Below are 27103 nucleotides of genomic sequence, written 5' to 3'. Positions count from 1 at the left end.
AAGCGAGAAAAAACAACCAGATAAAAAGTAAAAATGCGTTAGTCAAAATGGTAATCAGGATAAAGGTACAAGTACAATGTTGTATAAAAGAGGACAACGGAAACTACGACGACAATAATGATGATGGGTGAATAAATGATAAATTGTACATTTGGGCGTAATTTTTTCTAGGGCCATTTTAGGGGTTGATGTCAACATGTATTTTTATTTCTATTTTACACATGTAGTAAATAGTTCTCTCACATTGTTCGGGAGTTGTAATAAAACATAAACTAAACGATATTGTTTTGTTTTTCATGTAAACTACTCGCATAGTTAAATGACACCTCGCAATGTGATTGAAGGACACGACAACAACAACAATTTGACAGCCATCCAAAAAAGGGTTCAATAGTGTCAAAAGTATTATTTTACCAACCGACCCACAAACACACACATAGCTGAAAAACCGTAAAGTATGACAGGATTGATGTCTATCGTCACGCATGCCATACAATAAAATATTCGTAGTGAATTTGCGTTTTTTGTACTGTCGGCCCCTCATACATACTTCTTCATATTTAATCGCAGTTAGGTTTTTATTGTTACAATTAAACGTGTTGTCAAACATGATATTTTTTCATCATTCTGAAGGGGTTTTTTCCCATAACCAATGTCTAGTTGCTTAAAATATGTAACCCTATATGTAATAATATTTTTTATAGATGGCTCACAAAGGATTCTCATTTTTCTTCAGTTTGGAAAAATTTGTGTTTTTTGTCCCAAATTTAACAAATATTCACATATTCGCGATTTGATTACTCGAATTTATCTCAGGAATAGATTGTATCACCTTTAAGTTTTCTGCGGATATTTGACTTAAGGTAAAAGTACACAACACGCGTTGAGGCGGCAACGCGTTTCACATTTTTCAAACTTTTCGCGCTTTTTAAGCGGTAAGTTACACACCACGCGTCATTTTGATCTCTCTTTTAATGTTTTTTAAGACTATTACTGTTTTAAAAATCAAAATTTAAAGATTTTGTGTATTTTTTAATATTTTTCTTCTATTGTTGAAGAAATTTATTTCATTTTAGTTTATTCTTATTCTACATAAAACAAAATACAACCCTGATCAGCTGCCGACGCGTCAAAAGTTGAAAGTTGCTGAACTTTTCGCGGCAGACGCGTTACAAACTTCAATGTGTACCTTGTTAAATGAAAATACACTATTTCAACTTTTCTGACATAAGCCTATAACGCGTTGCCGCGTACAACGCGTTGCCGCGTACAACGCGTGTTGTGTACTTCCGTCTTTAGTTGGCTCTACACGATCACAAAAATGAGAAAAAATATTGATGCCTTGATTAGTTGATTTCATCTCACTAGTACGTCGTATCGCGTTAGCTTTGGCTGGCAACAACAATCTCACCAGAGTTGCCAATATTTGTAAACATTTTCCCGTAACAAAAGCTAGATTAGACTATAGACTATAAACTAGACTAAACTATAAACTAAACTACAGACTTGACTCCATACTATATTTTAAACCAGACTAGAATTTAGATTAGATTATATATTAGACTATAGATTAGACAATAGACTAAACTATATACTAGACTGTAGACTAAACTATAGACCACACTATAGACTAGAGTATACAATAGAATAGAAGATTATATTAGAATAGACTATAGTCATTTGTAATCACTGCATTTTATATGTGAAATATTCCATATTATGAATAAATTGACTAGGGAAAAATATCAAAATTTCCCCCTAACCGCTAGAACGCTATTTTCCCGCAATTACCATTGATAAAACGAAAGATTTGCAGGAGAAAACGTCAAACTGGCAACACTGAATATCACTGAAATTGGAGCAAAAATTAGCTGATGTCTGTAACATAATCACAATTCTTGCGCAGACTGTACCTCATAGACATCTGAACTTGGATTATGTTAACTTTAACAAAATAACGAAAATCTTGGTGACAAATTCATTCCAGCTCTGCATGACATGTCTAAGTTATCGTGCGATGATTGATATCGGGTTTTTAAAGGCTTTCACGGGGATTGAATGTAAGCATAAGATCGATGTCGCTCCTTAAGTTTCTCATTCTTCTCTTACTCCTTTGTTTAGAAAATTTTATAAAGTCTTTCTACTTGTTCGATTTTCCGCGTGATGATTATTATGGGATTTCCTTAGAACCATAGACAGCTTAACTTGACGATGAACTTGAGGATGAAGAGTAGAGTGGTCAAACCCACGATCTTGCATGGTGACAGCGTAATACCAACCGTCTGTCTGAGTTATAGTGCGATGATTGGGATCAGATTTCGAAATGGAATTTCGCTTTTACATAGAACGGGTCGATGGAAATCCAACATGTTCTAATAAGGATAGAATTATTCATTTTTATTCCTTTTTTCTTCTCTCTCTCTAACTCTTTATCAAAAGTAATTGAAATACAAATACCATAAAGCAAGAATTAGTTTCTACGTTCCGTTTCTTGACGAATCAGTTGATTCATGTTTTTCATGTGGCAACCTCACGATCAAACTAACGACTTACTCTGGTTTCCGTAAGCCAAAAACGAATCAGCTGATCCATCACGCTATCACAAAGGCACCAAAATACTGGACCCAAGTGTGAAGACATCGCGATCGGACGACCTGCTAACCTAATCTAACATGGTTTAACGACGAGGCCGCCTAAACCCACTTGAACTTGGGCGATTTCTTTGGACTATCTTTATTTTAATGATATTAGATAAATGAGACTTACTTTTAGCTTCTTATAACCCCATAAGATTAACCTAAGTCTTAAATTAATTCCGCGGGATAATATTTCGATTCCATTAAGTTCAGCAGTTTTTTCTTGTTATGATGATTGATTTCGAACTTTCGTTGGAACTCAATATAAGGTTAATTGCAATAATTATTTTTATTCTTTTGCTAGTTTGTCACTCCTTTTCCCGCTCTAAAAATGCCATTTACAACCTATTAAAGGAAGTATATTCGGTTAAAATCTAATTTATATTAGTTGTAATCATGTATGTTGTCAGATCCTTAGACTAATATGTATTTACGATATTTATGAGTCTCTAATGTAGTTTTTTGGATACCCAAGATCTCTAGAGTTGACAGCATCAGTGGAGTATTAACTTCTTTAAGATATCCGTTATATGTGGGTATATAGACCTTTACGTGTAGAGTCCACCTTGCTAATCATGGGCCTGCAACGCAGATCGGACACCAGTAGTGTTTTATAATTTCCGACATGTTCTTTAAGGTACGGAATCAAAGTTATTCTAAAGTAATTTTATTTATTGAATCCTAAAAGTAAAATATATACCATTCCATGTATTTTATTTACATTATCATAATTTCCCACGATTTTATACTTAAACGCTTTCAAAGGATTAAGGATTAAAATTACAAAACAAAATGCCACTCTAAAATAAATTGGTTAAGGTAAAACTATAACAACCATTAAATGCCTACTTTAGTTTCCACAATTTGTTGCAACATGAAGTGATGCGTACTAGACGTTTTGTGTTTTACAACAATGATAAGTTCGCTATAATAAGGGTTGATTTATCTCTACAGAAAAGCCTACAATATTTCCCAATTCAAATGCTTATCAAATAAAAAAAAAACATATTTGTTGTATGGAGAAAATGTCAAACAACAATATATTTTTCTGCATATTTAATTTTTTGTTGTCCTATAGATGTTTTGTTAAAAATGGTGTCATATGTTTTTATCGCTTTTGTAGAATTGCGGTTAATTTCAACTGAATCGCTTTAACGAGATTTACCCTAAATATCAAATCCCAACTGACAACAGCACCAACAAAATATAAAAAAAAGAAGAAACAAAAGAAAGCAAATTGTTACATAAAACATATTACAATTGTAATATGAGACCCGGACAGTAATATTAGATTTCAAAACGAAACAGGAACACGAACAAAAAAAAAATCACAAAACATGTTGTTCAACTAATAATTTAGAAGATGCGCTGATGGGTGTTGCATCATCGAGTTTGTACAAATTTCACAACTAATTACGAGTACATTTCGGACGAAAAAGAAAGGGACAATATGTGATTTGTATGAGTAGACAATATATAATTGCACACCATTACAAAATATGACATGAAATTTATAAAGAAGGTCATAAAAATTAAAAAGTGAACTAGCAACTGATACGAAAATATTGCTCCCAAACTAAGACAGGATCACCTGTCACCATATTTGCAAGTTTTTTTCAGAAATCACTTATATTCCAAACAAACATTGACTTTTTTGGAAAAACCTTTAGCTAGTTAGCTGGAAGGATGATAGGCCTCTATAGGTTGTTGTTGTAACAGTTCGACTATGGCCGATAGTTCTGGGGAAAAAACTTTCGGTTGATACAGCTGTCGCTAGGTTGACAATCATTTGCCAAGTATGACTCGGGTCGTTCCGGAGCGAAGATCCAATTGACGTGGGAACGGTCTCTATAGGTCCTGTTGCGCGCGGTAGGTTAGTAGTTAGACTGGAACACAAGCCACTGGAAAAACCTTAAATCGCTTAGAAATCATTAAATAGAAGTCCTACCGCAAAAACGAGGCTAAGACTACAATCTCTTAAAATCCTTAAATAGTGGTCCGTTTCATGTTTCCCACCAAATATATACTTTTTGGGGAAAACCCTAAAATAGCTTATAAGTTCAAAACTGGTCAGTGATCACTCATATACTCCATTTAAAATCTATATATACAAATAATAATTTTCGAGGAAACCCTAAAATTGTCTTTAAGTTCTTAAATAGATATCCTAAAACAAGGCTAATCCATGATCACTCATATTTCCTACCAAACCACTCATATTTTCTATTGGGAAAAACTTAAAAAAACTTAAAAGTTTTTAAATTGAGGTCCTTAAGCACAAATAAGGCTTATCGGTCTATGGCTTAAGAGTCCTTAAACATTGGTCCGAGGGTAAAAACAAGACTAATCTGCGATCACTCATGTTTCCCTGCAAAAATCAACATTTTAGGGAAACGCCTAAAATCGACAAACACATAATCTAATCATCATATTTCTCATGAAAAATCGATTTATTTCAGAAAAATCTAAAATTACTTATAAGCCCTTAAATAGTGGCTCCAAGGCAAAGACAACACTAATCTGTGATAACTCATATTTCCCGCCAAAAATGTTTTTGTTTTTAAATCCTTAAATATAGGTTTTTATTAGAAAATACGAGTAAATAATTACGGGTTCTAGATAAAATGTTTCACTAGCGAATTTCTATTGGAAATTTACAATTCAAGTGAAGGTCATGCATGTGTCTCCATTAAAAGAAAGAAAATAGTCTTAAAATCTCACCCTTGACCAACGATAATGTCTACAATTATACACTTACAACGTTCAAGATATCGTAAGTAGAGTAATGCAATATATTCAAAGGGATATTAAAACTGTTTGCAGATAAATTTAAAACTAAATCAGAAAATAAAGTGGAAAAAACAGAAAATCTCTTTGTAACGACGTTTGTCACATAAATACAAAGAACAAACAGCACAACAAACATCATAATAATAATAATAGAGTCATCTAATATGATTAGACAGAACAACACTTATCAAAATACGTGGACAAAAGAGTTGGGAGGAAATACACGCCCACAATTTTAAAAGGAAGTTGAACTATTTTTTTCGTTTATAAATTCATAACATCAGCAAGGACACACAACTCAAATTCATATATTTATTTTTGCAGTGTCAAATGTAAGGAAATGTTAAAAAATATGGAAACCAAACGATTGAGAGAATAAATACACATATTTTTTTCGTTATCTTGCCAGAGACAAACGTACATTCGGAGTGAACTTAGACGGTAAATGTGGAAGATAGCACGTGCTGCAGGGAATGTCACGTGTCAGCACGTGTCACTTTTTGTTAAGATAAAAATTTCACTGTCATCTAAATAACCAAACTCTGAGATTCATTTCATTTTATTTAAAAGGTCTATATTGCAAATGAGAGTAAATAACAGGCACTGACTGACTCAAAGGTTCTGTGTGTGTGTGTGTTTTTATACCCACCATCAGAAAAGATGGGGGGTATATTGATTTTGTCATTCCGTTTGTAACACATCGAAATATTGGTCATAGACCCACAAAAGTATATATATTCTGGGTCCTCATTAAATTCTAAGTCGATCTAGCCATGTCTGTCCGTCTGTCCGTCCGTCCGTCCGTCTGTCTGTCTGTCTGTTGAAAGCACGATAGAGTCCCAATGGAAAGAGCTAGAGGATTGAAATTTTACATAAATATTTCTAACAGGTAAGGTTTGTTTGGTATTGAAAATGGGCAATATCGGTCCACATTTTCTGATAGCCCCCATACAAGTGGCCCCTCGAAAAGCAGCTTTAACAGCCATAACTTGTTTAAAAATACGAATATAGCGATAAAATTCGGCATATGGAAGTTTCTTATGATTTAAAATCATTATGCAAAATCTTATGAGGATCGGTTCATAATTGACCCTACCCCCCATATAAGGTCCCCTTCAGAAAATGACTTTAACGCTCATTACTGGCTTAAAAATACTAGTATATAGATGAAATTCGACATAAGTAAGTTTCATACGAGTCAAAATCTATCTAAAAAAATTTATGAGGATAGGTCCATGATTGACTCTACCCCCAATATAAGGTCCCCTTAAAAAAATGACTGCAACGCTCATTAATGGCTTAAAAATACGAGTGTAGCGATGAAATTCGACACAAATAAATTTAATACGAACCAAATTCTGTCTACCAAATTATATTAGGATCGACCCATAATTGACCCTACCCCCTATATAAGGTCCCCTTCAGAAAATTACTTTAACGCTTATAACTGGCCTAAAAAATACGAGTATATAGATGAAGTTGGACATAAGTAAGTTTCATTCTAGTCAAACGAGGTTTGATGGTGGGTATATAAGATTCGGCATTGCCGAATATAACACTCTTACTTGTTTCTACATGATTCAGCAGAGTTCTAGTTCTCAAACATCACTTGTTATCTTGATTTTGCCAATGGGCGATAACTGATGGATGAAACTGCCACTTTTTTTCACTCTGTACTTTTAATTCGGATGCTGTCACAGCAACAATGTTCTTAATTTTAGTTCGGTTCGAAGGAGATTGTTTTGTACGCAACGTGCGGTCACACTTCTGCGTTTGACAAGTGGGTGTCACCAGCTGTGGGAATTTTGATGTTTTTGGCGTTTGTACATTTGTAAAAGGATGTCGGGGTACAAGTAAATTTGTGTGTACGTGTGCAGCGTGAGAGCTAATTTTTTGCTTAAAAACATTAATTTACTTTAAATTATAGCTAATTTGGGATTTTGAAACACAATGCCAAAATCTAAAAGGTCTCTTTAAGGGTTTAAATTTAACACAATAAATTGTTTAATAATTCTTAATAATTTGTAAATTACTTAATACCCGCTTGTCAATAGCAAGTAAAAATAAGTAATAATGCTTATTACTTACTTAAATGAAGTTGTAAGAGCTGAATTGGTAAATATTAATAATTTTCGGACAATCTTCATATAAATTAATTTAGTTAAGACTTACCGCATAGATTTATCTGAAAAGAAGAAAGAATGGAATTAGTTAAGAAATTGTTTCGCAAAGGGATTTCAGGATTATTACTAGAAACAACATCTTATGCAAATTGAAATTATTGTTATAAAAATATTCATTTTATAAGCACTCTAAAGCAGCTTCGGCTGCATTACTCCTCCGCCTTGGAGATCAAGGCGAGGTTTTAGTATTGATCCAAGAGCCGTTGACCCATAACGGCAACAGTCTTGGACTCAATGCAACAGGCTACAAACTTTTGAATGTAAAAAGCACAGGTAAAATTAGATCCTGTATATTCGCCAAAAAACCCCATAAATATCTTCATTTTATCTGATTACTGTGATGAAGATACAGTAACTGCAGCATGGGAGATAGAGGAATCCGCCCTGTGGATCCTCTCTTGCTATATGGCTCACGACCAGACTGACCCCTCCTCCCAGTAATACGGTCATCCGGGCAATTCGTGCAACAAACTCAACCCGCACTTCTGTCATCTTGGGCACAGATGCAAATGTCCACCATACGATCTGGGGTAGCAGCAACATCAACACACGTGGTAAGTACATTATAGATTTCATACTTAACCATAACTTAGTTGAAGTAAACAAAGGCTCGGAACCTACCTTCGTAGTTGCAAATCGACAGGAGGTACTGGATATAACGCTTGTAAGTGCAAGCCATTCTCATTTAGTTCGCAATTGGAAAGTTTCGGATGAATGTTCTTTTTCAGATCATCGTTATCTCGAATTCTCATTAGGTTTAAAAATAAGGTTAGGAACGCCAAAAGCAAGTCTTGGAAGAATCACAGACCATTCAAAGCTTCATTCAAAAGCCTGACGGTAGATGGACAACGAGTGTGCATGAATCATTAACAGAATTGGTGAACACTCACATTCCTCGTAACTTGCTTCTGGATAACTCAGCGGCAAGATCATGCACCTTTTATCAGCATCCCGCCGACTTTCAATTCGTCGAGGATGTTATTAAGTGGGCGATGACCTTTGACCCATACAAATCCCCAGGCCCGGATGGTATCATATCTGCTGATCTACAGCACAACATAGATCTAGTTACAACTTGGCTACGAACAATATATAAAGCCTGCCTCACCTGGTCCATCATACTGACCAATGAATTAGGTGCAAAGTAACGTTCTTTCCAAAAAGTGGGAAGGTCACGCACACCAAAGCGAAGGACTATAGACCGATTAGTCTATCTTCCTTTCTGCTTACCTTAGAGAGAATCATTGACGCTCATATAAGAGCTTCACTGAACCCGTCTCTCCTATCGCCCTCTTAACACGCATACACCAAAGGCAAATCGGTTGAGACTGCACTGCATTCACTATTTGGTCACATAGAGAAATCACTTGAATTTGTCCTTTCTGGACATAGAAGGTGCTTTTAACAATGTAAAACCTGACATAATTCTATCAGCTCTGCATAAACTTAATGTAGATGCCCAATCACAAGTTTTAGAAGAGAACTTCTAGAACAACGGATCATCTGTAACAATATGGGCACAGCAACGATCTGGAGGCTGGAATATGCACTCAAAATACTAAGTCGATGGAGCTAACCCGAACTTATACTATTTACCAGGAAGTATAAGATTGACTCTTTTATACTGCATCGTCTGAACGGAGTTGAACTCCCACTTTCCGACTGTGCTAAATATCTAGGGATTATTCTTGATAGTAACTTATCATGGAAACCCAACATCATAGCAAGATCGACAAAGGCCATAACGGCAATGTACATTTGTAAGAAAGCTATAGGAGCAAAATGGGGGATAAAACCCGAATTAGTGAAATGAATTTTGAAAGCGATTATCAAGCCAATTCTGTTCTATGGAACAACCTTTTCGTGGAAAGCACTAAATATAAATTCAAATTGTAAAATCCTTGACGAGGTTCTAAGGAAAATGTCGATCCTGATAACTGGATCACTGGAATCAACTTCGACGAAATTCCTATTTGTGCTGCTTAATTGGATCCTGACGGACTTTTTGGCCAGTAAAATAGCATTCACAACGCCATTCAGACTGAATGCAATAAACCCATGATCGTACAGAGCATATGGACATGCTAGTATTACCGACAGGATAGGAAATCTACCGGTAAATATTGATTACTGCGTCCCCAAGCCCTTCCTCCATACAAACTTCAGTTTCATCATCTCGGAAAATACGGGACTGGAGGGAGATCGCTCTCTACGAAGCCTATCCGTGTACACAGATGGCTCAAAACGAGGAGAAAGGATTACTTTTTGAATCGGCAATGATTGTAATCCAATCCAGGCCGAAATATCGGTCATTAAAAGAACGGCAAACTGGCTCTGGTATCATAAGATATCGAACAGAGATATCCTAATCTGTACCGACAGTCAAGCTGCAATTAAGTCCCTAACAGGTGTCTACTCTACATCTCGACTAGTCCAGGAATGCCGGACATCCTTAAATAGGATGGCGAGACATTCAAACATCGTACTCGTATGGGTACGTGGATACGGGGACTCTACAGGCAATTGTATCGCTGACGAGCTCGCGAAGGCGGGTTCGCAGTTGCCCGGCTCAGACATAGACCATTTTTGTGGTACTCCGATAGGAGTATACAAAAGTCTTACAGATAACATGTTTTATGAACTCTCACAGGCAAGATGGGGAAATGAGCCAACTTGTACTCAAACAAAGAAGATATGGCCAAAGCTTGATAAAGAGCGCACAGACCATCTTCTAAGATATAGCCGAACCCAACATAGCAAAACTATAGATATCATCACAGGGTACTGTAAATTTGGTAACCACACAATGCGACTTGGATTACCTTACAACGACAACTGTAGAAGCTGTCAAGATGAGGAAGAAGATGAATCAATAGAACACCTTCTTTGTCACTGTCTTGCACTGGAGGACATCCGACTTCGGCATCTGGGACATCGATTTCTGGAGGACACCTCAGAATTACCAGGGACTAAAATTGATAACCTGAACGCCTTCATTGGTTTGACGAAACAAACTCAAATAGCACTGATTAGTAGCTTTTACGAGTCCAAGACTCTTTTCCTCTTATGTTCTTAATCTCTCCCTGTCTATCGTAATCTTCGACTTTCAGCATCTTCTACTACTATTAATACCCCTTAATGCCTCTTCACTATTGTCTTTTACTATAACTTTCTATGTCCTCTTCCTCTTTTCCTTTTAATATACTTACAGGTATCACAAAGGGACCAAAAGGACCCACGTGTGCATCTATTGCAGCCTAAACTACCAACCAACCAACCAAGTCCTTAAATAAATTTCCCTTGCCATAAGAAAAGGTTTGTATTTCGGCTAAACTATAATTGTGGTAGAAAACCAGGATAAATTAATAATGCTGCCATTAGTTCGTAAAGAATGCAAAGGGAAATATTGCCATATTTCTGTGCATAAGAGTGACGTTTCTATTACAACCCGGTGGCATCTTTCCAGCAAAAAAGCATTTTTTATTGTATTTTCTTTCGTTTACATTTATTTGTAATGTATTAATAAATCACTCAAATCTCAAATATTTTAATCTAAAAACGCTTAAAGAATATTAAAAGAAATACTTAAAGTAAAATACTATAAAAATGTCTACAAACAATAAGAATTCTTATGAAGATATAGACGAGGCAGAGGTAAGTAATCAACATGTTTTATTGTAGTAGGTAGTTCAGTACAGCCAGCCAAACAGCCCTCCCAACCAATCACAAACAATTTCATTTATTCAATGCTAATGTTTATATTTAGGAAGAGGCTTTGCTTAAGTCGGACGATGAAGGTGAAGGAGGCAAAACAAATATTTCCTTAAATTTATTAAGACCTCCCTCAGTTTCCTTGGCTACAGATTTAATTGATGATAATTCTTTGCTAAATGATAATCTATTGAAAGAATCAGTAGATGAGGGAGAAAATAATAATTTAGCTGATGCAGATTTATTAGCAGATGAAGAGATGTTGACTTTAGCTGAAGCCAATAAAGAGGAAGATAGTGACGATGAGGATGATGACGAGGACGATGTGGAAGATGAAGAACTTAAGAATCTTAAAGAATTTGATGCAATTCTAAAAGAATTGGAAGTTAATCAATATGCCTACGATAAATATGTGCGTTTATGTGAATTATCACAGTAAGTTTTGCAACAAAATTTTGTAATTAAACCAATTTTTAAAACATTTTTGTTATTTATAGCTCCACAGGTGATTTGGATAATATACGAAAAGCTTATCTTAGTTTCTCTTCGGTTTATCCCTTGACACCCGAACTGTGGCTAAAATACATTGAGGTAGAGTTAGTGGTGGCCCAAACTGCCCAGGAAATAGAACAAGTTAAGGAATTATTTCACAAAGCTTTGCAGGATTATTATTGTAAGAAATATCTTATAAAAAATGAACTTATTTTTATAAAAATACATAATTTGTTTCTTTTTCTTTTAGCCTGTGATTTGGCTTTGAAATTTGCCGACTTAGCCCAACGCTGCCAGGATCCTAAGGCAGTATGGCAGGAAATTTTAGGTACTTATGGCCTCAACTGTTTAAAAGGTCGTGAATTTTTTAAACTTTATCGTCAACAATTTGCCAAGGATTTAACAATACCAGAGCACTTAAATAATTATATACAAAGCTTTCTACAGGAACTACGTTTACCTCTAAACGAAATGGAAGAATCCTATATAGAATTTAAGGTTTATTATGAACGTAATAAGGAAAGTTTAACCGAGCACACCTTAGACTGGTCTGTTATCGATCAACGTTACTTTAAAGCCAAAGAACATCTTAAAAAGATAATTATATATGAGGATAAACTTAAGGGTTTGGAGGCGCAAGCTTATCGTGAAAGAGCCGAAGTATATTTTGAATATATTAAAGAATCGGATAAATTTTTAGATGAAAATGTTTTACAAACCCTATACGAACGTATGGTAGCTGATTGTTGCTTAAATGCAGAATGTTGGTTGAAATATATAGATTTTATCGACTATAGAGATGCTTTTGGACGTCCGGAGGATTTGCAAAATTTTCCCTTGTACGAACAAACTCCGGATGATATATGCAAACGAGCATTGCGTAATTGCACCTGGTCTCCGGAGTTGTATATAAAACGTATGATGATTCTGGAGAAAATGGAGAAACCTGTACAAGAGGTACAGGAAGTTTTGGAAACTGCTTTGGCGGCTGGTTTTCAAACTCCCGAACCGGCTGTTTCTATTTGGTTGGAGTATTTAACTTATTTGAGACGTCATACGGATTGGTTGAATCCAGATGAGTGTGAGGTTTTGAGAAAAAATTTCAATTTAGGTTGGACCATATTGGGCCAACAATGGGGTGTTTTGGCCGATTGTAACTGTGAGATTTTACAATTCTGGGGACGTTTGGAATATGGTCCTTTAAAGGATCCAAAAAAAGGCAAAGAATTGTGGACCACCGTAATGGGTAACTATAAACAAGAATTTTAAGTTAGTCAAAAATGCAATAACTTTATTTTTTAGAGAGTTCTGATAACTCAACGAAATCAGGTTTATGGATGGAATTTGCTTTATTGGAAATGAGACATGATTTAGAAGCTACACGCAAGTAGGTTTTTTCTCTTTAATTCGGTATAGAAATTTCTATTGATTGTTTTATTACTCAAGACTTTTTAGCAAAGCTTTACATAGCCCCGACTTGGACAATCCTTTAGTAATAGCCTCCGCCTGGGAAAGATTTGAAAGATGCAATGGCTCTATTAAGACCCTAAATAAATGTGTCAAAGAATGCAGCTATCTTAAGCAAAAGTACTTGCTTAACAACTCCTTTAATAAACCCGCCAAAACCAACAATTCTTCCAGTAAACCTACTAAAAGAAAATTAAATGCACCTGAAAATGATTCTCCCCCAAAACAGCCAAAATTACAAAAAGCCGAAACCTCCAACCACAAAGTGGCAAATGAAAGCAAGGAGTCACAATTTAAAGAACATGAAAATCAAGAAATTGATCTTACTAAAGATCATTTGCGTATATTTTTATCAAATCTGGATTATAATTTAACAGAGGAGGTTATAATAGAAAATCTGCCTGAGTTAAAGATAGTCAATTTGGAATTAATACGTTCAGCTAGTGGTAAGAGTAGAGGTTTTGGCTATGCTGAATTGGAAACAGCGGTAAGTTTTTAGGTTTAAAGTTTTTTGGAAACTCTTAATTAAATGAATTTTTATTTCTTTAAAGGCCGAGGTGGAAAAAGCTTTAACTTTGGATCGTAAGAACATAAATGGACGCCCTCTATTTGTTTCCAGTGTTTTGCGTGATAAAGAGCAAAGGCAGAAATTTAAATATAATGCCGACAAGGAATTGCATAAATTATTTATAAAAAGTTTGCCTCAAGATTGCAATCAAACTGAATTGGAGGAGATATTCGGGGTCTATGGCAAATTGAAAGATGTTCGGCTGGTTTACCATAAGTAAGTATAAATCGGGGTTTTTCATGAGCGCCAAACTAATTTCATTCTAATTATTGTATTTCTTAATATTTTTCTATTATATAAATTCTTAAAGATCTGGTAAATTTAAACAAATCGCCTATGTGGAATACGAACAAGAGTCATCGGCAGGTAAAGCTGTTTTGGGCACAGATAATATGAATCTAAGAGGTCATAATGTAAGTTTTAAAATCATCCAAGGCATCATTTTTTCTATAAAAACATTATTTCCAATTACCTTTTTAGATATCGGTGGCAATTTCTGCACCTCCTCCTAAACCAACTACCAGTGCTGCGGCTAATCCCATAAAAATGTTGGGTTTAGCTCCCAAACGTAAAACTAATGAACAGAAGCCCCGAATGTCCTTAATACCAAATGTGGTAAGAAAAAATCTAAATACAAAACCAGTAGCAGCAGCAGCTAAGCCAGCAGCACAAACTTCCGGACCTCCCAAAAGTAATGATGATTTTCGTAAACTTTTGACAAAATAGTTTTATTTTTAATAAAATAATATGAAAGATAAATAAAAGTATTTTTGTAAAACAAAAAGAAATTTTTGAAAAAGAAAACAACTCAATTATAAAATACAACACACACACACACAAAATAAAATTAAAAGAAAAACTGCAATAAAGAAAAAAACTGAAACTATTTTATGAAAACAAACAAAAATTTCAAAAAACAATAATAAATTTACTTAAAAACCAAATGTCCTCTCAAAATCCTAATACTTCAGCAAAAGAAGAAAATTCTTTAATAAAATGTGTTGTAAGCCGCGAACATTTTGAGGAACTATTAAAATCCATTAAAGATAAATTTATTATAGTAGAATTTTATGCTGAATGGTGTGGTCCTTGTAAAATATTGGCCGTAAAATTTCAAGAACTGGCAGAAAAATATCAAAACAAGCTGGAGGTTTTAAAAATCAATATTGAAGATTTGGAAGAATTGGCCATTGAATATGAAGTCAATCAAATGCCATCTTATATGATTATGAGAAATGGTATGAAGTTGGAACAATTCTTTGGTAGTAAACCGGAACAGTTGAATGCTATGGTGGAGAAATATTTGGAAAAGTCAGTGTGAATTTGAAATGGAAACTAATTTGTAAATAAAAGTTTTAATGTCAAAATGTTCTTTGATGGCTTTTTACAAAAGCCTTGGAGGCTGGTATTTAAACTGCTAAACCGTTTCTTTATAATTGATTGGAAAACATTTTACTATATTGGGTCATTAATAGGGTGATTTCTCTCATTATAATTTTGAGATTTCACAAATTTTGGAATGTTTGGAATATGGTCCTTGAAAGAAATCATATTCCAAATTCAGTGCTTAAATGATTAATATATGTTCCATATAATATGAATAATAAATGGTTAACATGTGAATAATAAGGTCAAAAACTCAAATACTATATCTCGATCATATAGTACTTTTTTAAGCTTTTTAATCAAAAATATGAGGTTAGGTCGCAATTTTCACTAAAAGTTTTGAAACAAATTTTTGCGAATCAAATAATAATATTAATTTTGAAGTTATGTATCTCCACGTCGTCTACATTTTTGTTACTGTATTAACAGCACTTGCAATTCGTTACAAACCGAAAAGTAGCTGCCAAAATGCTACTTTTCTGACTGTAACGGATTGCAAACAAATAACCTCTGAACGAGGGTCATACCAGCTAAAGAACATAAAGTCTTGCAGGATAAACAGAGGCGCTGGAGGAGTCATCACAACAGCAACTAACATGCTTAGCAAATTTAATCAAAATTTCAATTACATTTAAAGACTTAAGCCAAAGAATAATACTTAAGCATTTTGACACAATAAATTCAATTCACAAAATTTGTTAGGTTATGTTGAAATTCAATTTCAACATTTCAATTTCAATATCGGAGATGTAGGTATATTTCTGTAAAGGGTCATAATGAAAAGTCTGAGTTTTAGTAAATATAGTTTTCCATAAAATTCCAATTGAATTGCCCAAAGCCCAAGAATGCCTAAAAAACTTTTATCGATTTAGTTTAATGCGATGGCAACTTCTAAATCAGAATATTTAAAAATTTATTTTTTCTTTCAAATTTCATTATTTTCCCACAAACATGACCTCCAATTCCAAAAACAAAACCACGGGCTCAACAACTAAACAAAGACTATCGGAAGATTCTACCACTGTTAACATAACCTCCAATATAAATCTCCTTATCCTAGCCAATAAAAATGATTTTTATAAAATTCTCAAAGAAACCAATAATCGTTTGCTGGTAATTGAATTCTTTGCCCACTGGTGTGGACCTTGTAAGATATTGGCCTCTAAATTAGAGCAAGTAGCAGAGGCCTATAAAGGCAAAATATTAATAGTTAAAGTAGATGTAGATGAATTTGAGGATTTAGCGATGGAATACGATGTTTCCGCCATGCCCACTTTTATGCTAATGAAAAATCAACAGAAGTTGGAACAATTCTCGAGTAGTAATGCACAGACTTTGGATCAAAATTTGGAAAAGTATGCTGGGAAGCCAGAATTAAGTGGAAATGGTAAGGGAAGCAGAGGAGCTCAGGAGGGTTTAAAGGACAAGGATAAACAGAAAAGGGGCAGTAAAAAGGAGTAAATTTATATGTTACACGTTTTTCATTAAAATTTTTGTATACTTTGAACCGAAAATTTTAATAAATTTTGTTAATAAATTTTTGGTGATGTCGGTCTAATTTATTAATAGAGGTCAAGTATCATTTATATTTGGTGCTGATAAAACAGATGATTCTGAGGACAAATTACCACGCTCGATATCAATTGAAATCTATTCAAAATTGAAATGATTACAGGAAATAGAGTACGAAATATTTTTTTTTTTTTTTTTCAATTTAGAAAACTCTGGCCAACTGTCAATTATAATAGAAAAATTTAAAAAAATCCAGTTAATTAATTTCAAAAATTATAAAAAATCCTGATATTTTAAACAACATGGCCTATAATGTACTCAATAAAAACGACTTTGAGCTGGAGCTTGAAGATGCCGATGGTAAATTGGTTATCATCGATTTCTATGCCAATTGGTGTGCACCCTGTAAAATTATCAATCCCCAACTGGAGGAGTTATCGGTGCAATATGCGAATAAAGTAAAATTTCTAAAAGTTAATGTGGATGATTGTGAGGATATAGCCATGGCTTATAATGTCACCAGTATGCCTACGTTTGTTTTTGTAAGAGATCAGCAGATAATTGATGTTTTGGTGGGTGGTAATGTGGAGAAATTGGTTAAAAATATGGAGAAATATATGAAAGAAGATGGAGATACTATAGAGAAGTATACGGGTGTTGTAGAAGAAGTGGAGGAGGGATTAGAGGTGGAAGATTTTGAGTTGGAAAATGATTTGGATGTGGAGAGCTTGCCGGAGGATCCTTCAGCAGTTTTGGAAATTATTGTTGATGAATCAATGTAGTTTTTAATTTGAAATAAAATATGTTTTATAATTTGTTGTGATTTTATAAAAATATGCGTTTTTTAATACAAAAAGACGTAAGTCATTTTATGCAAAAATACTTATATTAAAATTTTCCCAATGAAAATATTTAATATGTTTTATTTTATTAGTATAACAAGTTTCTTTAGAAAATTTCAATAGAAAATATCAGTATAATAGTTCTTTCTAAGGAAAAATATTCTTATATACATTCATATATATCATCATATTTATATAACAGTTTTTTCGATAGAAATTGTATAACATTTGTATCAGTCTGTATAACAATTTTTCCTATACAATATTTCTATATAAAGTCTTCAGTATAACAGTTTTTTCTTTAGAAAACTTTCAGTATTAGTTTCAGTATTAGTTTCAACAGTTATTTCTATAGAAAATTGTCTATAAGAGTTTCACCTACAAAAAATTCTTGTATAATGGTTTGTTCTGTACAAAAATAACTGTATAACACTTTCTATAGAAAAGTATGGCAGTTTTTTTTTCAGAAAAAATTCTATAAGTTTCCTCTTACCAGAACTTGTAAGCAAATTTGTTGCTCCACTTACTTTTCCCGCTGGTCAGCAGCTGTTTGTCAAAAGATCTTAATAGCTTAATATAAAATAGACGAGTTTGTTTTTGTAATTATTTGTAAAATTGTATTTGTTTTACACATTAAATTAATTCATTCATTTTACACCACTTTGAAAATCTTAACTTTCAAAATGTGTTTAACAAAATCTTTTCTTTCCTACTAATGCAAAAATAGTTAATTCTAATTTGTAACCAAAGAAAGTAATCAAACTTCCTCCGATTCGCACGACTGACAAAAAGTATACAATATGAATTGTAAATATTTCATAAAACTACTTTTTGGCGAATGTTATTTTCATAGCATGTGAAGGTGTAATCTTGAAACCTTGTAAAGCTTCTTTGGCGGCATTACTCTGCAATTCAGTGGCAAATTCCACAAAAGCAATATCATGACGATTCGGCACCAAACGTACTTCCTTAAAGCCGGGGAATTGATTAAACAACATGGATAACATCATTTCGTTGGTTTCCTCCGGTAGATTGGTAAGGAAAAGAATTTGATTGGGCGGCTGTTCGGTTTGGGTATTGGGATTGGCATTCTCCGCATTGCTGGTCTTTTTCTTTTTGTCTCTGTTAGCACAAAAAATCAAAGATTTTAATATAAATTCTCTAAATAACAAATAAAAACTTACTTTTTATCCTCCACTGGCTGCACAGGCTTTGGCGGCTTCAATTTCTTGGGTCTTTCCTTGAAGGTACCCTTTATTTTGGCCACCACATCTGAGTCGGTCTTAGCGTATGCTATACGCATGGGTTTATCATAAAAAGGAAATCCTTGCATAGTCCGAAGGGCATTGGATGCACTACCGATTTCTTTGAATATAACAAAAGCCTGACCACGCATTTTTAGTGTTTTCAAAGCCACTATATCCAAAATCTGTCCAAATTGTGAAAAAATGGCGTAGAGTGACTTTTTCAATTCTTCTTTTTTGATTTTCTCATTAAGATTGTTAATGTATATGGTTTGGTTTGGTCGCACATCCATGTTGCTAGAACTTTTTATTTATTTACTTGATATTTTATTAAAAATCTTTATATTTTATAGAAAATTTGTTAAAAATGAAAAAACCGCATAAAATTTAGACGTTTAATAAACGTTTGTGTGTGTGTATAAAATGCTTGTTTCAGAAATGTCAAAAAGTGGAACAAAGTGGAATGAAATGAAAATTAGGAATAGTTTGGTAAAATATACACACAGAAAAAATGTGTATTATATTACAGAAAGAGAATATGTATGTAATTAATGAATAATGCTATCCAGGATGCACTAAGTAAGGTGAAATCGTTAAGGCAGCTGATTTTTATTTGTTTATTTAAAAAGTGCTTGGGTTGTGTCAAAATGAATTAATTTATTTTTATTCTAAAAAAAAATTATATTTGTGTTTTCAAAGCAATAAAATTTAAAATTTAAAATTATGAATTAAAATGTTCATGGAAAGTTTTCAAATAAGAAAACTCAAATGAAGAAGCATTAAAACATTGTCCTGCTGCAGATACAAGCTAAATGTAACGACGGTTTTATAGGTAATTTTGTGAAATACACAAAAACTATTTCATTCTAATGTTTAATATTTTTCAATTTTAGAAATTTTATTTTGACAAATCCCAACTCTAGACAACAAAAAAATATTGTGTTTGTTGCCGAAACGCTCTCACCTTACTTATTACATCATGATGCTATCTATTTTTTAAATAAATTTGAGTTTATTTATTATGCGTGTATTACAGTTTTCTTTAAAATGCTAATACACGCATTTTTTAAAGAATAATGAGTTATTAGTTATTTCTATAGTAAAATGTTAGGGATACAGTATCTAATATATTTAAAAAATTTATATATTTAGAACTATTTTGTAGAAAAATGTGTTATAATTCTTTTGTAAGTTTTCTCTAGGAAGATTGGTGTATAAAAGTTGTTTTCTTAAAACAAAATATAATTGTATAACAGTATTTTCTGTAAAAAAAGTAAATCACATTTATATATCACTTTTCTTCTCGCTTGATTTAATCTACAAATATGTATAATGAATACCCAAAGAATTAAAAACCTTTGTCTGGCATCTCTTTCACAACGTACAGGGTGTAATTGTGAATGAGTCAGAAACATTTTACTGAGGCTAAGCAAATATCCGTTTTTCATATATACGAAGTAGAACCTCGGAGTCGAGGACCTCGACTCGAGGTATTTCAACACCATAAGGAATATATAATATATATAATTCCTTATTAAATTATTAAAATTATTATAGTTGAACTCAGCGAAATTCACAATTTAATGAAAAAGTTGTGCCAAGTTTGTTATCAACTTGGTAGCATTGTCTGGCTATTGTAAATATAAATATATATTCTGCATATTTACAAAGTGACAACAGTACTTGCTTTACAACAAATTTCTACAACAACCACAGGGAAAATGTTTGTTATACGGCTATGAATCTGTCAAAAATTACCTGTTGTTGTTGTTATTTTTACGTTTGAAAAAAATAATCAGCTGTACTTATGTCGCCACAATGTCGAAAAATCAAAACGACGTTTTGTATAAAATTGTGTGAGATCGTGCGTGTGTGTGTGTGTTCATATTTTCTACATTTTTGTAAATTATTTTTTATACAAGTTTTTCTTTTTAATTTTTATTTTTTATTTAATTTACACTAAAAATATACAATATAAAATTAATAAAACGAGAGTAATAAAACTACCACATAGTGCCTCAAATAAAAAACGAAAAAATCTTAACAAAAATTTGTTAATGATTTAAAAAAAAGTGAAGAAAGAAAATATCTAGAAAAAAGAAAAACAAAGAAAGCAAAGAAAGAAAACACAGTTAACAAGAGTGAAAAATTCATTAGAAAAATGTCGAAAAATAAATTTCATACATTACCGAATGCAGATACACATATCGTGGAAGTGAAATCAAAGGTAATACCTACAACACAAAATTTATAAAGTTTAAAGCAACAACCTTAAATGGTCATAAAAGTAATTGTAAGGGAAACTAAAAAGAAAAGTGTTTGTAAAACAAGCCTGCTCTTAAAACCCTTTACAAGTTTCTTTTTTTCTAGAAATATGTTGAAATTTTTCTCGGGGAACTTGTGTGTTAAGCCCAAATAGAGTTTGTTTGTTGCATATGAGTGGTATGATTCATGTTTTGTATGCTGTTTATTTGTTGTCGCTCCACCTCCTCCGGCTCTTGCCGTCTTTGGCTACAAAGCCGCCCCTTGTATTTCATTTCAAGTTCGCTTGTATAATATTTGAACTGTATCCAAGATGCATTGTCTCGTAATTAATGTGTGATGAATGCAAATCAATCAAGCTTTGCCAAATGCAGCTGTTAAGTTACTAGTTTTTTGCCTCTATTTCGTTTAGTCTAGTCTATTGCGTACTTAAGCAAATAAGTAAACGAAATACAAAAAATGGGTGGATCACGGTCATATTAGAACAATTGCTTAGAAACTAGCATACTGTATTTTTCTATAGGGCCATAATTTTGGTTATAATCGGCGGCAGTTTGTTTTTGCCAACATAATTTTAGTTTAGATTTTTGTTGTTCTTTTTGAGTTTGTCTTTTGAATTTTTAATTTAATTTTAAAGTTTATTTACTGTACTGTGTCACATTTCATAATTCATACCTACCTGTTGATTCATTTTCATGAATGTGTTCAAAACGGGGTGGGTTGTTGCTTTATTATTGGAATTACAACTAAGATGAGAACAATGTATCATTATTGTTGATTTTTTGTTAATAAAGACAATATTTTTAGAAATTACAGACGGATTTTTTCTTAATTAAAGTTGGTATAAATGTAATACATGTAGCTAAAAGGGTCTAGTATTTTTCTTATTGGATTATGAACGTGAGAATATCTTCTCTGAAACAAACCTACATATTTCCTAATTTTACAGCATTTTCTGGATTCTACTATAAGTAGCTAATATTTTTAGATCATATTGATAAGACCAGATAGGAGACCGGTAAGAGCAATAATACTCAAACATAGATCTGCTGTATACCTATGTATAACAGTTTTATAGTTAAAAAATGTATATTCCAATAAATTTTCTATAAAATATTCGCCATATAAAAATTAGTTTAGTATAAAAGTTTTTCTATAGAAAAATTTGTGTATAACAGTTTCTACTATAGAAAAATTTGTGTGTAACAGTTATTGGAATTGCAAATAGGACGAACAAATTGTATACAACTACTTTTTCTGTAGAAAATTTTATTTATAACAGTTTTTCCTATAGAAACTTTTTGTATAAGAGATTTTCTATAGACAAATTTTTGAATAACTGTTTTTTTTCTATGAAAACATTTGTGTATAAGAGTTTTCTATAGAAAATTTGTGTAAAACTGTTTTTCTATAGAAAACATTGTGTAGATTACTTTTGTATAACAGTTTCTGTTGGAAAAATTTGTGTACAACTGCTTGTGTATAGAAGTTTTCTCTATAGAACACTCTATGATACAGTTTTTTCTATAAACATAATTTGTTCCTGTAGAAAAATTTTTGTATAACAGTTTTTTCTAGACAACTTTCAGTTTTATTTGGAGAATAAAGTGTGTAATAGTTTTCTGTATAAAAAATTACAGTAAATCAGTTGCTTCCTTTGTTAAATTGTTAAAAATTGTTTGAAAATCGAATCTTTTTTAGATAAAATATGGATGTTTGTGAAAATTATAAATTTTTTTTCTTTCCCCACTTAGTTCGACGCTGAATTCCGACGATTTGGACTGAAACGTACCGAAGAACCACCAAGTTTTGAAAATTTCAATGCTCTCGTCAAACAGCTACACGGTCTAGCCAATTTACCCTTCCTAATACGTTACATCGATCCACGCGATCATGAGCTGCTGCCCATTAACAACGATGACAATTTTGGCAGAGCTCTCAAGACAGCGCAACCGATTTTGCGCATCATCATACAACGTGAAGAGGACATCGAATATGGACTACCGAAACTACAACGCGGTAATTTCAATTTAATCGGCATGCTGAGTCAGACACCGAACAAAACGAGAGCACCACCAATTTCAATGCCACAAGATTTTCGTCAGGTATCGGCTATTATTGATGTCGATATTGTACCGGAAACACACAGACGTGTACGTTTGCTAAAACATGGCAGTGATAAGCCATTGGGTTTCTATATACGTGATGGTACATCAGTGCGTGTTACCCCCAATGGTTTGGAAAAACAACCGGGTATATTTATATCACGTTTAGTGCCGGGTGGTTTGGCGGAAAGTACTGGTTTATTGGCCGTCAATGATGAGGTTATAGAAGTTAATGGTATTGAAGTGGCAGGAAAGACATTAGATCAGGTGAGCATAAAATTAAATTTTAAACTCATAATTGTTTCTTAATTATTTAATTTTCCCCTTTCTAGGTTACCGACATGATGGTGGCCAATAGCTCAAATCTTATTATCACCTTTAAACCGGCCAATCAACGTACCTTAACCTCTCCGCGTCGTGGTTCCTTTTCACGTACTAGTCAATTGTCTAGTGGTTCGCATCACACTAATCATACCAACACATCCGATGAATTGGAACAAGATGATCAAGATGAGATTGTAGACTTAACCGGTGTAACATTAGATGATAATACCGGTAGCGGTGGTGGCGGCAGTAGTGCTAACGGTGATGGTGTCTTACATCTTTGAGTCACAAACAACAACATCAGCAACAACATGTAATTGTAATGTTTAATATCATTTATTATTTTTATTTGATTTTCTTTTTATTTATCTTTTTTTAAGATTTCCTTTTTTTAATTTAAATTATGAGGTTCCAAATTTGTCTGTCCGTTTGAGTTAAGTTTTCAAAGTATTATTTCCGAACATGTTAAAACGATATGTATTATTAGGACTTTATTAGTGTCTCTTTAAAGTTTATTGACAATCGCAAGTTTTTCTGTTTTATTGAATAAAATAAGAAACACTTCTTTTTTATTTATTGAAAATTTTAGCAAAAGTGTTTTTACTTTTGTAGTATAAATTGCATGCGAAAACTTTAGATAAAACATTTAAGGCAGAATAATTTTTGTTTTTTTAAGAAAAAGAAGGGAAAGTTTTTGTTTCGTTAGTATTAGCAGGATTTTGTTTAAGAAAAATTTGATTTCTAATATATAGGGTGATATTTTGTTGTTCAGTAAGATTTATTCTTTTTAAAACTGTTATACAGAGGTATTTTTACAGATAGATGCAGCTATACACAAACTTTTTAGGGAAATATAGTTTTTTCTATTGAGTAAACTGCTATAACGATTTTTTGTTAATAAAACTTTATTTTCTTGCAGTGTTATATAGAAATTATGTTGAAAATTCTATAAAGTATAACTGTTATACATAAGTTTTTTAATAGAAAAAAAACTATTAACTTTAAAACAAATGTTAAATAAAAACTGTTACGTTATCTTCAAAAATAACAGTTTTACTTAAAATTTTCTATCGATAAAACTGTTATAATAACTTCCTATGGATTTAGTCTTATACACACATCTTTTTACAAAAAAGTTTTATAATACTTGCAATTTTCAATAGAATAAACTATTATAGTCTCATTTTTGTATAGAGCAAAAACCGATATTTTTTAATAGAATAAAACTGTACTACTAAAGTTTTCTATAGAAAACTTTGTTATACTAAAATGTTAAATTAAAAACTAAAAAACTGTTATATTAAAAATTTTTCTTTAAAAAAACATTAATGTAGAAAAATTTCAATCGATAAAACTGTTATACTGATATTTTCTATGAAAAAAAACTGTTATACTGAAAATTTTATGTAAAAATGTGTTATACAGATACTTTTCTATAGAAAACTCTGTTATAATAAACTGTTCTGCAGTATTTTTTTTATAGAAAGTTCTGTTATACTTAAATTTTCTATTGAAAAATAGTTATACAGCCATTTTCTATCTAAAAAACTGTTATACTGAATGTTTTTTCCATAAAAAACTGTTATACTAAAATGTTTCTTTGTGTTTTTGGTGGAAATAACTGTTATACATATATATTTTTCTATAGAAAAACTGTTATACAAGTCAATTTTAGTAAAAAATCAGTTAGTGTATAATATGTAGACACTTTTCTAAAAAAAACTGTTAAATTGAAATTTTATATGAAAAAAAGGAAAAGTTTTTATAAATAGCTCTTTTACTAAACATTTTATACAGAAAAAATAGTTATATAGTAAATTTTCTATAGAAAATACTGTTATACAACAAGGTTTATCTCTTTTACCCTTTTTTATAGAATAGCTGATAACAAATTAACAGATTTGTTTGTAGAATTTATATTTTTTTTAAATTAACAATTTTAGCAATATCAAAAACTTTCCCTGATTTTTTCCAAAACAAAATGTAATTTGGCTTAATTTCAATATAAAAGTCTAACAGAATGTCAATTAAATGTTTTCATTATTATACCCGTGTTTCCTCTTTATGGCAATTAAAAAACTTGTGTTTCATTATTAAAATTCTTAAAAAAACTTAACACGCAAACATTATAAGTGGTATCAATAACTTAAAAGTATTTTTCTTTAATTTAAAACAAAACCAACCTTAAAATTGTATTATTTTATTATTATACTATGGAAGATTTTTAAAAAATGCTAATTCAAATTTTGGTTACTTAATTTTTTATTACTATTATGCCTGCCTTTAACAAAACGTCCTTTAACTAGAAAGAAAATTCCCTCCAACCAACAACAACTACACACCTCTTTATTGTATTACATTTTCTTATTAAAGTTTTTTTTATTGTTTTATTTAAACATTCCATTTAACATCAATTAATTATAAAACATATTGATAAAAACAAATTATTACACAAAAACAAAAAAACATATTTTTGTTTTAACACTTAAATTAATTTTAAGAAATAAAAAACATTTTCTAAGAAAAAAACAACAAAATTGTTTTAAAAACAATTTATTAAAAGAAAGAAAAACCACAACAACTACTTAATTTACTTAAACAAAAGCCTTTTTATAAACTCTTAAACTTAAACTATAGTTCCAAAACAAAGAATTGATATATAAAGTAAAGAGATTTGTTAGTTACAACAAGAAAAAAAAAAAAAAAAACAACACCACTAGCATAAAAAAGCCTTAAAGATTTTTTCTATTTAATAAGTAAACAAGCATAAAGAAATCTATAAATTAGTTAAACTCACTAACTTTAAAACAAAAAGACACTTTATAAAAAAAAAAATACTAAAATAATTTTCAATTAAAAAGCAAAATTGTAATTAACACTAGAAAACCTTTTATAAACATATACAAAATGTAAGAACAATTTAAATTCCCTCTTCCAGATTGGCTTTAAAATTATGAATTTGTAAATCAAACAAAAAAATCTACAAAAATAACAATAATCACAATAAAGCATATTAAATATGTTTAATAATTACTACATACCAATTACTTTACACCAAGAAAACATAAACCAATTATAATTTGTATTAAAAACATTTCTCTGTATTAATTATATATGTTTCTTAAACAGCAATCCCTCAACTATTTACTCTAATTTGTAATTGTTTATAAAAACTATTCATTCCTAAAAGAAACAAATGCAAAATCATTTAATTGATTAACTACTATTAAATGTTTAAATGTGTTGTATTTTCTTGTTTATTTTATTGTCTCTTTAAAAAATATATTTACATATTTTTATTTATTGTTTTATTTTACATGTTTTTTTTCATATTTGTACTTTAATTTATATTATTAATTAAAAAAACAACAAACATTCCACTCAGACAAACAACAAAAAAAAAAAAAAAGAAGAAAATTAATCTATAGATTTATTTTTACAACATTTTCAAATCAAATTCATTTTCATCTATTATATCAAAAAATTTCATTAAAAACAAACATAAAATAAGCATGTGTCTTATAGTTCTATAAGAATGAAAATAAAAAATAAAGAAATAAAACAAATACAAAAAAGTGTTT

At 31.6% G+C, this 27103-nt stretch overlaps 6 protein-coding genes across 7 annotated transcripts; 5 read left to right on the top strand and 1 right to left on the bottom strand.

Annotated features, from left to right (window-relative positions):
* Positions 1-11050: 11050 nt before the first annotated feature.
* On the top strand, positions 11051-14631 carry LOC119602166 (squamous cell carcinoma antigen recognized by T-cells 3). Its single transcript, XM_037953532.1, has 9 exons — positions 11051-11263; positions 11376-11755; positions 11818-11993; positions 12063-13058; positions 13115-13199; positions 13259-13766; positions 13831-14063; positions 14158-14260; positions 14328-14631. The coding sequence occupies exons 1-9, from the start codon at positions 11216-11218 to the stop codon at positions 14571-14573; spliced, it is 2775 nt and encodes a 924-aa protein (XP_037809460.1). The 5' UTR covers positions 11051-11215; the 3' UTR covers positions 14574-14631.
* Positions 14632-14790: 159 nt separating this feature from the next.
* On the top strand, positions 14791-15168 carry LOC119602178 (thioredoxin-2-like). The gene has a single exon (XM_037953551.1). It carries the CDS (start codon positions 14791-14793, stop codon positions 15166-15168), a length of 378 nt encoding a protein of 125 aa, XP_037809479.1.
* A 970-nt stretch (positions 15169-16138) lies between these two features.
* On the top strand, positions 16139-16770 carry LOC119602171 (thioredoxin-2-like). The gene has a single exon (XM_037953543.1). It carries the CDS (start codon positions 16185-16187, stop codon positions 16692-16694), a length of 510 nt encoding a protein of 169 aa, XP_037809471.1. The 5' UTR covers positions 16139-16184; the 3' UTR covers positions 16695-16770.
* A 198-nt stretch (positions 16771-16968) lies between these two features.
* Positions 16969-17578, top strand: LOC119602170 (thioredoxin-2-like). The gene has a single exon (XM_037953542.1). It carries the CDS (start codon positions 17048-17050, stop codon positions 17525-17527), a length of 480 nt encoding a protein of 159 aa, XP_037809470.1. The 5' UTR covers positions 16969-17047; the 3' UTR covers positions 17528-17578.
* Positions 17579-18177: 599 nt separating this feature from the next.
* On the bottom strand, positions 18178-19259 carry LOC119602174 (U1 small nuclear ribonucleoprotein A). Its single transcript, XM_037953547.1, has 2 exons — positions 18772-19259; positions 18178-18709 (listed from the first exon to the last, which is right to left on the bottom strand). The coding sequence occupies exons 1-2, from the start codon at positions 19122-19124 to the stop codon at positions 18412-18414; spliced, it is 651 nt and encodes a 216-aa protein (XP_037809475.1). The 5' UTR covers positions 19125-19259; the 3' UTR covers positions 18178-18411.
* Positions 19260-20680: 1421 nt separating this feature from the next.
* Positions 20681-26238, top strand: LOC119602167 (partitioning defective 6 homolog gamma). 2 transcript variants are annotated; one of them, XM_037953534.1, is made up of 4 exons: positions 20690-21058; positions 22848-23465; positions 23531-23835; positions 23903-24755. In XM_037953534.1, the coding sequence occupies exons 1-3, from the start codon at positions 20993-20995 to the stop codon at positions 23804-23806; spliced, it is 960 nt and encodes a 319-aa protein (XP_037809462.1). In that variant the 5' UTR covers positions 20690-20992; the 3' UTR covers positions 23807-23835; positions 23903-24755. The 2 variants fall into 2 exon arrangements, with proteins under 2 accessions (XP_037809461.1, XP_037809462.1); XM_037953533.1 differs by having other exon boundaries at positions 20681-21058; positions 23531-26238.
* The last annotated feature ends 865 nt before the right edge of the window (positions 26239-27103 follow it).

This window comes from Lucilia sericata, unplaced genomic scaffold, assembly GCF_015586225.1.
Source record: "Lucilia sericata isolate MDLA Ls3-8-SP2 unplaced genomic scaffold, ASM1558622v1 Contig000212F_arrow, whole genome shotgun sequence".
NCBI lineage: Eukaryota > Metazoa > Arthropoda > Insecta > Diptera > Calliphoridae > Lucilia > Lucilia sericata.
This window is presented reverse-complemented; position numbering and strand designations above follow the sequence as displayed.

Coding starts and splice junctions, on each gene's coding strand:
- LOC119602166 (XM_037953532.1), top strand. CDS start 11,216: ATGTCTACAAACAATAAGAATTCTTATGAAGATATAGACGAGGCAGAG. Junction 13,059..13,114: donor ATTGTGGACCACCGTAATGG/GTAACTATAAAC, acceptor TTTATTTTTTAG/AGAGTTCTGATAACTCAACG. Junction 13,200..13,258: donor GATTTAGAAGCTACACGCAA/GTAGGTTTTTTC, acceptor TTATTACTCAAG/ACTTTTTAGCAAAGCTTTAC.
- LOC119602178 (XM_037953551.1), top strand. CDS start 14,791: ATGTCCTCTCAAAATCCTAATACTTCAGCAAAAGAAGAAAATTCTTTA.
- LOC119602171 (XM_037953543.1), top strand. CDS start 16,185: ATGACCTCCAATTCCAAAAACAAAACCACGGGCTCAACAACTAAACAA.
- LOC119602170 (XM_037953542.1), top strand. CDS start 17,048: ATGGCCTATAATGTACTCAATAAAAACGACTTTGAGCTGGAGCTTGAA.
- LOC119602174 (XM_037953547.1), bottom strand. CDS start 19,124: ATGGATGTGCGACCAAACCAAACCATATACATTAACAATCTTAATGAG. Junction 18,710..18,771: donor CAGCCAGTGGAGGATAAAAA/GTAAGTTTTTAT, acceptor TTGTGCTAACAG/AGACAAAAAGAAAAAGACCA.
- LOC119602167 (XM_037953533.1), top strand. CDS start 20,993: ATGTCGAAAAATAAATTTCATACATTACCGAATGCAGATACACATATC. Junction 21,059..22,847: donor TCGTGGAAGTGAAATCAAAG/GTAATACCTACA, acceptor TTCCCCACTTAG/TTCGACGCTGAATTCCGACG. Junction 23,466..23,530: donor CAGGAAAGACATTAGATCAG/GTGAGCATAAAA, acceptor TCCCCTTTCTAG/GTTACCGACATGATGGTGGC.